This window comes from Eschrichtius robustus, chromosome X, assembly GCF_028021215.1.
Source record: "Eschrichtius robustus isolate mEscRob2 chromosome X, mEscRob2.pri, whole genome shotgun sequence".
Lineage (NCBI taxonomy): Eukaryota > Metazoa > Chordata > Mammalia > Artiodactyla > Eschrichtiidae > Eschrichtius > Eschrichtius robustus.
Genome location: NC_090845.1, coordinates 48,072,454 through 48,086,235, shown reverse-complemented (window position 1 = coordinate 48,086,235; position 13,782 = coordinate 48,072,454). Strand labels below are relative to the sequence as shown.

The following is a 13,782-nucleotide window of genomic DNA, read 5'->3' as shown; positions in this document are numbered from 1 at the left end:
GGAAAGCTTTCCCTCTAAGGTCAGGTGCAAGACAAGGATGCCCACTCTTACCACTTTTATTCAACATATTATTAGATGTCCGAGCCACAGCAATTAGGCAAGAAAAAGAAATAAAATCTAGCCAGGAGCAGTGCAAAAAAGAGACAAGAGCGACCCCTGGACCGACCAAAGCCCATGCACCACTGCATCCCTGTGGTCAGTGCCTACATCTCGCTGTCGTCGCCACCATGCCCAAGAGAAATGCTGAAGGGGATGCTAAAGGATATAAAGCCAAGGTGAAGGACAAACCACAGAGACGATCTGCAAGGTTATCTGCTAAACCTGCTCCTCCAAATCCAGAGCCCAAGCTTAAAAAGGCCCCTGCAGGGCTTCCCTGTTGGCGCAGTGGTTGAGAATCTGCCTGCCAATGCAGGGGACATGGGTTCAAGCCCTGGTCTGGGAGGATCCCACATGCCGCGGAGAAACTAGGCCTGTGAGCCACAACTACTGAGCCTGTGCGTCTGGAGCCTGTGCTCCGCAACAAGAGAGGCAGCGATAGTGAGAGGCCCGCTCATCGCAATGAAGAGTAGCCCCCGCTTGCCGCAACTAGAGAAAGCCCTCGCACAGAAACGAAGACCCAACACAGCCAAAAATAAATAATAAATAAATAATAAATAAATTTTTTTTAACAAAAGGCCCCAGCAAAGAAGGGAGAGAAGGTACCCAAAGGGAAAAAGGGGAAAGTTGATGCTGGCAAGGATGGGAATATCCCTGCAGAAAATAGAAATGTCATAACAGACCAGGCACAGAAAGCTGAAGGTGCTGGAGATGCCAAGTGAAGTGTGTGCATTTTTGATAACTGTGTACTTCTGGTGACAGTAGTTTGAAATACTATTTTTTATCAAGGTTTATAAAAATTCAGAATTTTGTTTTACTTTTTTAAAAGCTATGTTGTTAGCACACAGAACATTTCATTGTTGTTGTTTGGGGGGAAGGGCACATGTCACTAATAGAATATTTCCGAAGCTGGATTGATGTGGGGAAAAAACACCTTTCCTGTCCAGTTTTGAAACACTTCCTCTTGGTTCCCAGGAAGGAGGGATTCCTTGATGTTGACACACATTAGCTGCCTTGGCACAAACGCCTTGTGGTGTGGAACAACTAAAATAAGTTTTTAGGTCCTCTTCTCCCTCTCCACCCTCAGCATAGACTTAACTCCCTTAAACCCAGAGACCTGTTGGAACCTGACCCCCCAAAATTGGTTACTAGTATGTCAGGCAATCTGGACTTTCCAGTGTCACCATTGAGATAGCATACCTCAAAAGAGCAATGATTCCTTTTTTAGATTGTGGGTCTTCAGACTGATATTTCTGCCATTTTCATTTCCATTTCCTGAAAGTCAGGGTCGGCTTGTGAAAAGTTGTTAAATGTGAAATGTCAACCCACACTCTAAACTTTCCCTGTTCAGAGCATCACATGAAGACTTCATTGGGTTTTATAGTGGATTTCTGATTTTGGTAGTTCATTGAAAATGGGAGTTCGAAAATTGTAGTATACTGCTAACAATTGTCTGCCCATGATCTGCCTGAAATACCATGATGGTTTATAAAAAGTATCTTTAATAAAGCTGGATACAGTTTGGCTTGGGAGAAAAGGTATCCAGATTGGAAAGGAAGAAGTAAAACTGTCACTATTTGCAGATGACATGATACTTATATAAAAAAATCTCAAAAATTCCAACAAAAAACTATTAGAATTAATAAATGAATTCTTTAAAGTTACAGGATACTAAATTAATATACAGAAACCTGTTGTATTTCTATATAAATACAACAAGCTATCAGAGAGAGAAATTAAGAAAACAATTCCATTTACAATGCATCAAAAAGAATAAAGCACTTGGGAATAAATCTAAGGAGGTGAAATGCCTGTACTCAGAAAACTATACAACATTGATGAAAGAAATTGAAGAACACACAAAGAAGTAGAAATATATCTCATGTTGGTGCATTAGAAAATTAATGTTGTTAAAATGTCCATACTACTCAAAGAAGTCAGCATATTCAAAGCAATCCCTATCAAAACTCCAAGGCATTTTTCACAAAAATAGAAAACACAATCCTAAAATACATATGAAAACACAAAAGACCCTAAATAGCTGAGGCAATCATAACAAGAGGACCAAAGCTGGAGGTATCAGACTTCCTGATTTCAAATTATATTACAAAGCCATAGTAATCAAAACAGTATGATACTGGCATAAAATCAGATGTATAGACCAATGGTACAGAATAGAGAGCCTGGAAATAAACTCATATATACAGTCAACTAATTTTTTATTAGTGCCCTAAGAGTACAAAATGGGAAAAGATAGTCTCTTCAATAAATGGTGTTGAAAATATTAGATATCCACATGTAAAACAATGGAATTGGACCATATTTTACATCATATGCAGAAATCAACTCAAGATGGATAAAAGACTTAAGCATAAAACCTGAAACCATAAACTACTAGAAGAAAACACAGGGGAGAATGTATTTCAGATTGGTCTTGTCATTGATTTCTTGGCTATGATACCAGAAACACATGCAACAAAAACAAAACATAAACTAGTGAGACTACATCAAACTAAAAAGCTTCTGCATGGCAAAACAAACAATTAACAAAATGAAAATATGAATTGAGAGAAAATATTTGCAAACTACATATCTGATAAGGGATTAGTATCCAAAATATGTAAAGAACTCACATAACTCAATAGCAAAAATACAAATAATTCAGTTTAAAAAGAGCAAAGAACCTAAACAGATATTTCTCCAAAGAACATGTACAAATGGCCAACAGGTAGATGAAAGAGTGCTCAACTCATCATCAGGAAAATGAAAATCAAAAGCACAAAATATCACTTTACACCTGTTAGGACTGCTATTATTTTTTTAAAAAAAGATAAGTGTTAACAAGGTTGGGAAAAAAGGGAACCCTTGTAAATTGTTGGTGGGAATGTTAGTTGGTACATTCATTATGGAAAAACAATATGTATGTTTCTCAAAGAAAATAATAATAGAGCTACCATATGATCCTGAAATCCAACCTCTGGATATTTATCCAAAGGATTTGAAATCATGATTTTCAAAGAGATACCTGCATTCTTATGTTCATCACAACATTATTCACAATAGCCAAGACATGGAAACAATGTAGATAGCCATTACTGGATGAATGGATAAGGAAATTATGGTATATACATACAATGGAATAATATTCAGCCTTTTAAAAAGAAGGCAATCCTGCCATCTGTGACAACATGGATGGACCTAGAGGACATTATGCTAAGTGAAATAAGCCAGACAGAGAAAGACAAATACTGTCTGATCTCAATCACATGTGGAATATAAAGTAGTCAACCTCAAATTCTTAGAAAAGCACAACCTTCAAAGACTGAACCAGGAAGAAATAGAAAATATAAACAGACCAATCACAAGCACTGAAATTGAGACTGTGATTTGAAAACTTCCAACAAACAAAAGCCCAGGACCAGATGGTTTCACAGGCGAATTCTATCAATCATTTAGAGAAGAGCAAAGACCTATTCTTCTCAAAATCTTCCAAAATATAGCAGAGGGAGGAACACACCCAAACTCATTCTACGAGGCCAACATCACCCTGATAGCAAAACCAGACAAAGATGTCACAAAGAAAGAAAACTACAGGCCAATATCACTGATGAACATAGATGCAAAAATCCTCAACAAAATCCTCAACTAGCCATGGACATATATACATTACCTAACGTAAAATAGATAGCTAGTGGAAAGCAGCCGCATAGCACAGGGAGATCAGCTCGGTGCTTTGTGACCACCTAGAGGGGTGGGATAGGGAGGGTGGGAGGGAGGGAGACGCAAGAGGGAAGAGATATGGGAACATACGTATATGTATAACTGATTCACTTTGTTATAAAGCAGAAACTAACACACCATTGTAAAGCAATTATACTCCAATAAAGATGTTAAAAATAAATAAATAAATAAAATAAATAAATAAAAATAAATAAAAAGAGAGGCCATGAACCTAGGAGTATACTTAACTCAACCCTTGGCAGCTGAAGTTAAAAATTTTTTTTAACTTTATCTTGGCATAGAAACTGCGTATTAATTCTATTCTTTCACTCTGCTTCTAGAAGGATTTGTTATGACTAGATTGGAGGTTCAAACAGGTACTTTAGGCAGAAAGTAGAACACAATGAAAAGCTTGAGAATTCTCTCTTCCAGCTCATAACTAACGTTTTATGTTTGATCAGTCTGGCTGAGGTCACTTTTTAATTAATGTCACAAAGAAATTTTTATGGTTGCATATTAGAAAAGATGTGCTTCTTGTTTTAAAAAAAACATGAAAAATTAAAAAGAAAAAATGTATAATCCCATAATCTTAAAATAATCTGCTAATATTTAATTTTGTTCCAGTCATATAAATACATGTAAATATTATATCTTGCTTTTTACCTCTTAGCATATAATGAAATTTATCCTTGCGTTCCAAGATACTGCTTTTGACTGTTGTTTCTCTCCATATATGTGTGATTGTGAAGAGTGATATGAAATTAGGCTGTTTTATAAAAATGTAAGAAACACTGGTAAACATTTAATTAAATATTACTGAAGCTCTCAAAAAAAAAATCCTCAACTAGCAAACAGAATCCAGCAGCACGTTAAAAGGATCATACACCATGATCAAGTAGGGTTTATCCAACGAATGCAAGGATTCTTCAATACATGCAAATCAATCAATGTGATAAACCATATAAACAAATTGAAGGAGAAAAACCATATGATCATCTCAATAGATGCAGAAAAAGCTTTCAACAAAATTCAACACCCATTTAAGATAAAAACCCTTCAGAAAGCAGGCACAGATGGAACTTACCTCAACAATATAAAGGCCATATATGACAAACCCACAGCCAACATCATTCTCAATGGTGAAAAACTGAACATTTCCTCTAAGATCAGGAAAAAGACAAGGCTGTCCACTCTCACCACTATTTTTCAAAATAGTTTTGGAAGTTTCAGCCACAGCAATCAGAGAAGAAAAAGTAATAAAAGGAATTGAACTCAGAAAAGAAGAAGTAAAGCTGTCACGTTTACAAATGACATGATATTATACATAGAAAATTCTAAAGATGCTACCAGAAAACTACTCGAGCTAATCAATGAATTTGGTAAAGTAGCAGGATACAAAATTAATGCACAGAAATCTCTTGCATTCCTATACACTAATGATGAAAAATCTGAAAGAGGAATTAAGGAAACACTCCCATTTACCATTGCAACAAAAAGAATATAATACCTAGGAATAAACCTACCTAAGGAAGCAAAAGACCTGTACTCCAAAAACTATAAAACACACATGAAAGAAATCAAAGATGACACAAACAGATGGAAAGATATACCATGTTCTATGGATTGTGAGAATCAGCACTGTGAAAATGACTCTACTACCCAAAGCAATCTACAGATTCAATGCAATCCCTATCAAACTACCACTGGCATTTTTCACACTACTAGAACAAAAACTTTCACAATTTTTATGGAAACACAAAAGACTCCAAATAGCCAAAGCAATCTTGAGAAAGAAAAACGGAGCTGAAGGAATCAGGCTCCCTGATTTCAGACTATACTACAAAGCTACAGTAAACAAGGCAGTATGGTACTGGCACAAAAACAGAAATATAGATCAACGGAACTGGATAGAAAGCCCAGTGATAAACCCACGCACATATGGTCACCTTATTTTTTATAAAGGAGGCAAAAATATACAATGGAGAAAAGACAGCCTCTTCAATAAGTGGTGCTGGGAAAACAGGACAGCTTCATGGCAAAGAATGAAAGTAGAATGCTCCCTAACACCATACATAAAAGTAAACTCAAAATGGATTAAAGACCTAAATGTAAGGCCAGACACTATAAAACTCTTAGAGGAAAACATAGGCAGAACACACTATGCCATCAATCACAGCAAGATCCTTTTTGACCCACCTCCTAGAGAAATGGAAATAAAAACAAAAAGAAGCAAATGAGGAGGAGCTTCAAGATGGCGGAAGAGTAAGACGTGGAGATCACCTTCCTCCCCACAGATACATCAGAAATACATCTACATGTGGAACAACTCCTACAGAACACCTATTGAACGTTGGCAGAAGACCTCACAACTCCCAAAAGGCAAGAAACACCACACTTACCTAGGTAGGGCAAGAGAAAAAAGAAAAAACACAGACAAAAAATAGGGATGGGACCTGCACCAGTGGGAGGGAGCTGTGAAGGAGGAAAGGATTCCACACACTAGAAGCCCCTTCGTGGGCGGAGCCTGCAGGTGGCGGAGGGGAAGCTTCGGAGCCACGGAGGAGAGGGCAGCAACAGGGCGTGGAGGGCAAAACAGAGAGATTCCTGCATGGAGGATCGGTGCCAACCAGCACTCACCAGCCTGAGAGGCTTGTCTGCTCACCCGCCAGAACAGGGGGGGGGGGCGGCTGGGAACAGAGACTCAGGCTTCGGTCGGATCCCAGGGAGAGGACTGGGGTTGGCTGCGTGAACACAGCCTGAAGGGGGCTAGTGCACCACAGCTAGCCGGGAGGGAGTCCAGGAAAAAGTCTGGAGCTGCCGAAGAGACAAGAGACTTTTTCTTGCCTCTTTGTTTCCTGGTGCGTGAGAAGAGGGGATTAAGAGCGCTGCATAAAGGAGTTTCAGAGACGGGCGCGAGCCGCGGCTATCAGCATGGATCCCAGAGATGGGCATGAGACGCTAAGGCTGCTGCTGCGGTCACCAAGAAGCCTGTGTGCAAGCACAAGTCACTATCCACACCTCCCCTCCGGGGGGCCTGTGCAGCCCGCCACTGCCAGGGTCCCATGATCCCGGGAAAACTTCCCCGGGAAAACACACAGCACACCTCAGGCTGGTGCAACGTCATGCCGACCTCTGCCGCCGCAGGCTTGCCCCGCATCCGTACCCCTGCCTCTCCCTGGCCTGAGTGAGCCAGAGCCCCTGAATCAGCTGCTCCTTTAACCCCTTCCTGTCTGAGCGAAGAACAGACGCCCTCAGGTGACCTACACGAAGAGACGGGTTGAAATCCAAAGCTGAAACCCAGGAGCTGTGCGAACAAAGAAGAGAAAGGGAAATCTCACCCAGCAGCCTCAGGAGCAGCAGATTAAATCTCCACAATCAACTTGATGTACCCTGCATCTGTGGAATACCTGAATAGAGAATGAATCATCCCAAATTGAGGAGGTGGACTTTGGGAGCAACGATAAATATATATTTTCCCCTTTTTCTCTTTTTGTGAGTGTGTATGTGCATGCTTCTGTGTGTGATTTTGTCTGTATAGCTTTGCATTTACCATTTGTCCTAGGGTTCTCTGTCCGTTGTGTTTTGTTTTGTTTTTAGTTTAAAAATATTTTTTCTACCAAAAAATTTTTTTTTCTTAATAATTATTTCTATTTTTATTTTAATAACTTTTAAATTTTATTTTATTTTATTTTATCTTCTTTCTTTCTTTCTTTCTTTCTTTGTTTTTCTCCCTTTTATTCTAAGACATGTAGATGACAGGCTATTGGTGCTCCAGCCAGTTGTCAGGGCTGTGCCTCTGAGGTGGGAGGGCCAAGTGCAGGACACTTCTCCACAATAGACCTCCCAACTCCACGTAATATCAAATGGCAAAAATCTCTCAGAGATCTCCATCTCAACGCCACAACCCAGCTCCACTCAACGACCAGCAAGCTACAGTGCTGGACACCCTATGCCAAACAACTAGCAAGACAGAAACACAACCCCATCCATTAGCAGAGAGACTGCATAAATTCATACTAAGGCCACAGACACCCCAAAACACACCACCAGACATGGACCTGCCCACCAGAAAGACAAGATCCAGCCTCATCCACCAGAACACAGGCACTAGTCCTCTCCACCAGGAAGCCTACACAACCCACTGAATCAACCTTAGCCACTGGGGACAGACACCAAAAATAACGGAAACTACGAACCTGCAGCCTGCGAAAAGGAGACCACAAAAACAGTAAGTTAAGCAAAATGAGAAGACAGAGAAACACACAGTAGATGAAGGAGCAAGGCAAAAACCCACCAGACCTAACAAGTGAAGAGGAAATAGGCAGTCTACCTGAAAAAGAATTCAGAATAATGTTAGTAAAGATGATCCAAAATCTTGGAAATAGAATAGAGAAAATAGAAGAAACTTTTTAACAAGAACCTAGAAAAACTAAGGAGCAAACAAACAGTGATGAACAGCACAATAAATGAAATTAAAAATTCTGCAGAAGGGATCAATAGCAGAATAACTGAGGCAGTAGAACGGATAAGTGACCCGGAAGATAAAATAGTGGAAATAACTACTGCAGAGCAGAGTAAAGAAAAAATAGTGAAAAGAATTGAGGACACTCTCAGAGACCTCTGGGACAACATTAAATGCACCAACATTCGAATTTTAGGGGTCCCAAAAGCAGAAGAGAAAAAGAAAGGGAATGAGAAAATATATGAAGAGATTATAGTTGAAAACTTCCCTGATATGGGAAAGGAAATAGTTAATCAAGCCCAGGAAGCACAGATAGTTCCATAAAGGATACATCCAGGGAGAAACATGCCAAGCCACATATTACTCAAGCTGACAAAAATTAAATATAAGGAAAAAATATTAAAAGTAGCAAGGGAAAAACAACAAATAACACACAATGGAATTCCCATAAGGTTAACAACTCATTTTTCAGCAGAAACTCTGCAAGCCAGAGGGGAGTGGCAGGACATATTTAAAGTGATGAAGGAGAAAAACCTACTACCAAGATTACTCTACCCCGCAAGGATCTCATTCAGATTTGATGGAGAAATCAAAAGCTTTACAGAAAAGCAAAAGCTAAGAGAATTCAGCACCACCAAACCAGCTTTACAACAAATGCTAAAGGAACTTCTCTAGGCAGGAAACACAAGAGAAGGAAAAGACTTAATAAGAAACCCAAAACAATTAAGAAAATGGTAATAGCAACATACATTTTCATAATTACCTTAAGTGTAAATGGATTAAATGCCACAACCAAAAGACATAGACTGGCTGAATGGATACAAAAACAAGACCCGTATATATGCTGTCTACAACAGACCCACTTCAGACCTAGGGACACATACAGACTGAAAGTGAGGGGATAGAAAAAGATATTCCATGCAAATGGAAATCAAAGAAATCTGGAGTAGCAATTCTTATATCAGAAAAAAATAGACTTTAAAACAAAGACTATTACAAGAGACAAACAAGGACACTACATAATGATCAAGGGATCAATCCAAGAAGAGGATATAACAATTGTAAATATTTATGCACCCAACATAGGAGCACCTCAATACATAAGGCAAATACTAACAGCCATAAAAGGGGAAATCGACAATAATGCACACATAGTAGGGGACCTTAACACCCCACTTTCACCAATGGACAGATCATCCAAAATGAAAATAAATACGGAAACACAAGCTTTAAATGATATATTAAACAAGATGGATTTGATTGATATTTATAGGATATTCCATCCAAAAACAACAGAATGCACATTCTGCTCAAGTGCTCATGGAACATTCTCCAGGATAGATCATATCTTGGGTCACAAATCAAGCCTTGGTAAATTTAAGAAAGTTGAAATCGTATCAAGTATCTTCTCCTCCACAACGCTATGAGACTAGGTATCAATTACAGTAAAAAATCTTTAAAAGATACAAACACATGGAGGCTAAACAACACACTACTTATTAACCAAGAGATCACTGAAGAAATCAAAGAGGAAATCAAAAAATACCTAAAAACAAGTGACAATGAAAACATGACGCCCCAAAACCGATGAGATGCAGCAAAAGCAGTTCTAAGAGGGAAGATTATAGCAATACAATCCTAAATAGAGAAACAAGAAACATCTCAAATAAACAACCTAACCTTACACCTAAAGCAATTAGAGAAAGAACAACAAAAAACCCCAAAGTTAGCAGAAGGAAAGAAATCATAAACATCAGATCAGAAATAAACAAAAAAGAAATGAAGGAAACGATAGCAAAGATCAATAAAACTAAAAGCTGGTTCTTTGAGAAGATAAACAAAATTGATAAACCATTAGCTGGACTCATCAAGAAAAAAAGGGAGAAGACTCAAATCAATAGAATTAGAAATGAAAAAGGAGACGTAACAAATGACACTGCAGAAATACAAAGGATCATGAGAGATTACTACAAGCAACTATATGCCAATAAAATGGACAACCTGGAAGAAATGGACAAATTCTTAGAAATTCACAACCTTCTGAGACTGAACCAGAAAGAAATAGAAAATATGAACATACCAATCACAAGCACTGAAATTGAAACTGTTATTAAAAATCTTCCAACAAACAAAAGCCCAGAACCAGATGGCTTCACAGGCGAATTCTATTAAACATTTAGAGAAGAGCTAACACCTATGCTTCTCAAACTCTTCCAAAATATAGCAGAGGGAGGAACACTCCCAAACTCATTCTGCAAGGCCAACATCACCCTGATACCAAAACCAGCCAAAGATGTCACAAAGAAAGAAAACTACAGGCCAATATCACTGATGAACATAGATGCAGAAACCCTCAACAAAATACTAGCAAACAGAGTCCAACAACGCATTAGAAGTATCATACACCATGATCAGCTGACTTTTATCCCAGGAATGCAAGGAGTCTTCAATATATGCAAACCAATCAATGTGATACACCATATTAACAAATTGAAGAATAAAAACCATATGATCATCTCAATAGATGCAGAGAAAGCTTTTGACAAAATTCAACACCCATTTATGATAAAAACCCTCCAGAAAGTAGGCATAGAGGGAACTTGCCTCAACATAATAAAAGCCATTTATGACAAACTCACAGCCAAAATCGTCCTCAATGGTGAAAAACTGAAACCATTTCCAGTAAGATCAGGAACAAGGCAAGGTTGCACACTCTCAGCACTATTATTCAACATAGTTTTGCAAGTTTTAGCCACAGCAGTCAGAGAAGAAAAACAAATAAAAGGACTCCAAATCGGAAAAGAAGAAGTAAAGCTGTCACTGTTTGCAGATGACATGATACTATACATGGAGAATCCTAAAGATGCTACCAGAAAACTACTAGAGCTAATCAATGAATCTGGTAAAGTAGCAGGATACAAAATTAATGCACAGAAATCTCTTGCATTCCTATACACTAATGATGAAAAATCTGAAAGTGAAATTAAGAAAACACTCCCATTTACCATTGCAACAAAAAGAATAAAATATCTAGGAATAAACCTACCTATGCAGAAAATTATATGCAGAAAATTATATGCAGAAATTGTATGCAGAAAATTATAAGACATTGAAGAAAGAAATTAAAGATGATACAAGTACATGGAGAGATATACCATGTTCTTGGATTGAAAGAAGCAACATTGTGAAATGACTCTACTACCCAAAGCATTCTACAGATTCAATGCAATCCCTATCAAACTATCACTGCCATTTTTCATAGAACTAGAACAAAAAATTTCACAATTTGTAGGGAAACACAAAAGACCCCGAATAGCCAAAGCAATCTTGAGAAAGAAAAACGGAGCTGGAGGAATCAGGCTCCCTGACTTCAGACTATACTACAAAGCTACAGTAATCAAGACAGTATGGTACTGGCACAAAAACAGAAATATAGATCAATGCAACAGGATAGAAATCTCAGAGATAAACCCACGCACATATGGTCACCTTATCTTTGATAAAGGAGGCAAGAATGTACAGTGGAGAAAAGACAGCCTCTTCAATTAGTGGTGCTGGGAAAACTGGACAGCTACATGTAAAAGAATGAAATTAGAACACTCCCTAACACCATACACAAAAATAAACTCAAAATGGATTAAAGACCTAAGTGTAAGGCCAGACACTACCAAACTCTTAGAGGAAAACATAGGCAGGACACTCTATGACATAAATCACAGCAAGATCCTTTTTGACCCACCTCCTAGAGAAATGGAAATAAGAACAAAAATAAACAAATGGGACCTAATGAAACTTAAAAGCTTTTGCACAGCAAAGGAAACCCTAAACAAGACGAAAAGATAACCCTCAGATAGGGAGAAAATATTTGTAGATGAAGCAACAAAGGATTAATCTCCAAAATTTACAAGCAGCTCATGCAGCTCAATAACAAAAAAGCAAACAACCGAATCCAAAAATGGGCAGAAGCCCTAAATAGACATTTCTCCAAAGAAGATATACAGATTGCCTACAAACACATGAAAGAATGCTCAACATTATTAATCATTAGAGAAATGCAAATCAAAACTACAATGAGATATCATCTCACACCGGTCAGAATGGCCATCATCAAAAAATCTACAAACAATAAATGCTGGAGAGGGTGTGGAGAAAAGGGAACCCTCTTGCACTGTTGGTGAGAATGTAAATTGATACAGCCACTATGGAGAACAGTATGGAGGTTCCTTAGAAAACTAAAAATAGAACTACCATACGACCCAACAATCCCACTACTGGGCATATACCCTGAGAAATCCATAATTCAAAAAGAGTCATGTACCAAAATGTTCATTGCAGCTCTATTTACAATAGCCAGGACATGGAAGCAACCTACGTGTCCGTCATTGGATGAATGGATAAAGAAGATGTGGCACATATATACAATGGAATATTACTCGGCCATAAAAAGAAACAAAATGGAGTTATTTGTAGTGAGGTGGATGGACCTAGAATCTGTCATACAGAGTGAAGTAAGTCAGAAAGGGAAAAACAAATACCGTATCCTAACACATATATATGGAATCTAAGAGAAAAAAAAAAAGGTCATGAAGAACCTAGGGGTAAGACGGGAATAGAGACACAGAACTACTCTAGAATGGACTTGAGGATCTGGGGAGGGGGAAGGGTAAGCTGTGACAAAGTGAGAGAGTGGCATGGACATATATACACTACCAAACGTAAAATAGATAGCTAGTGGGAAGCAGCCGCATAGCACAGGGAGATCAGCTCAGTGATTTGTGCCCGCCTAGAGGGGTGGGGTAGGGAGGGTGGGAGGGAAGGAGAAGCAAGAGGGAAAAGATATGGGGACATATGTATATGTATAACTGATTCACTTTGTTATAATGCAGAAACTATCACACCATTGTAAAGCAATTATACTCCAATAAATATGTTTTAAAAAAATACAGGAAATTAGAAAACAACACCAGAAATATTTATTTCATTGTGCAATTGTTACTCTCAATTCTTTTTAAGTAAAGCACCATCAACTTTTTTTTTAACCTCTTTATCTGGAGTATATTTGCTTTACAATGGTGTGTTAGTTTCTGCTGTATAACAAAGTGAACCAGCTATACATAAACATATATCCCTATATCTGATTAGTTGTATGGAGGATCTTAGAGAAAATTACCAAATATGGCTTGAAACCTCTAAAACTGCCATGCAGTTATTTTCTTTCTCATAGAAAAGATGAGATCAACACCTTATCACTATTGTACTCACTATAGGTAGGCCAATTTCACTGAGCCCTTTCTTTGAAAAAGAATAAAAGGCTTCATGTGGTCACTAAAAAGAAATAAGTAATTTCCTGCTTAACGTTATTTTGCTTAGTAATTTTTCTCTTTACACTTTTTGGTGTAAATAAATAGATTAAGGAAAACCTAATAATTTGCAGTGTCCTGAGAATTTCCTCAGTGGAACTAAAAAAAAAATAAATACAATTAAAATTAAATAAAATAATGATA

The 13,782-nt window shown here is 38.0% G+C and overlaps 1 protein-coding gene across 1 annotated transcript; it reads left to right on the top strand.

Annotated features, from left to right (window-relative positions):
- Positions 1-227: 227 nt before the first annotated feature.
- LOC137757225 (non-histone chromosomal protein HMG-17-like) lies at positions 228-846 on the top strand. Its single transcript, XM_068533894.1, has 2 exons — positions 228-356; positions 675-846. The coding sequence occupies exons 1-2, from the start codon at positions 228-230 to the stop codon at positions 816-818; spliced, it is 273 nt and encodes a 90-aa protein (XP_068389995.1). The 3' UTR covers positions 819-846.
- Positions 847-13,782: the final 12,936 nt, after the last annotated feature.

What these genes read in the sequence shown, in the direction of transcription:
- LOC137757225 (XM_068533894.1), top strand. Translation starts at nt 228, where the DNA reads ATGCCCAAGAGAAATGCTGAAGGGGATGCTAAAGGATATAAAGCCAAG. An exon ending in CAGAGCCCAAGCTTAAAAAG is followed by an intron (nt 357 to 674) that starts GCCCCTGCAGGG and finishes TTTTAACAAAAG; the next exon opens with GCCCCAGCAAAGAAGGGAGA.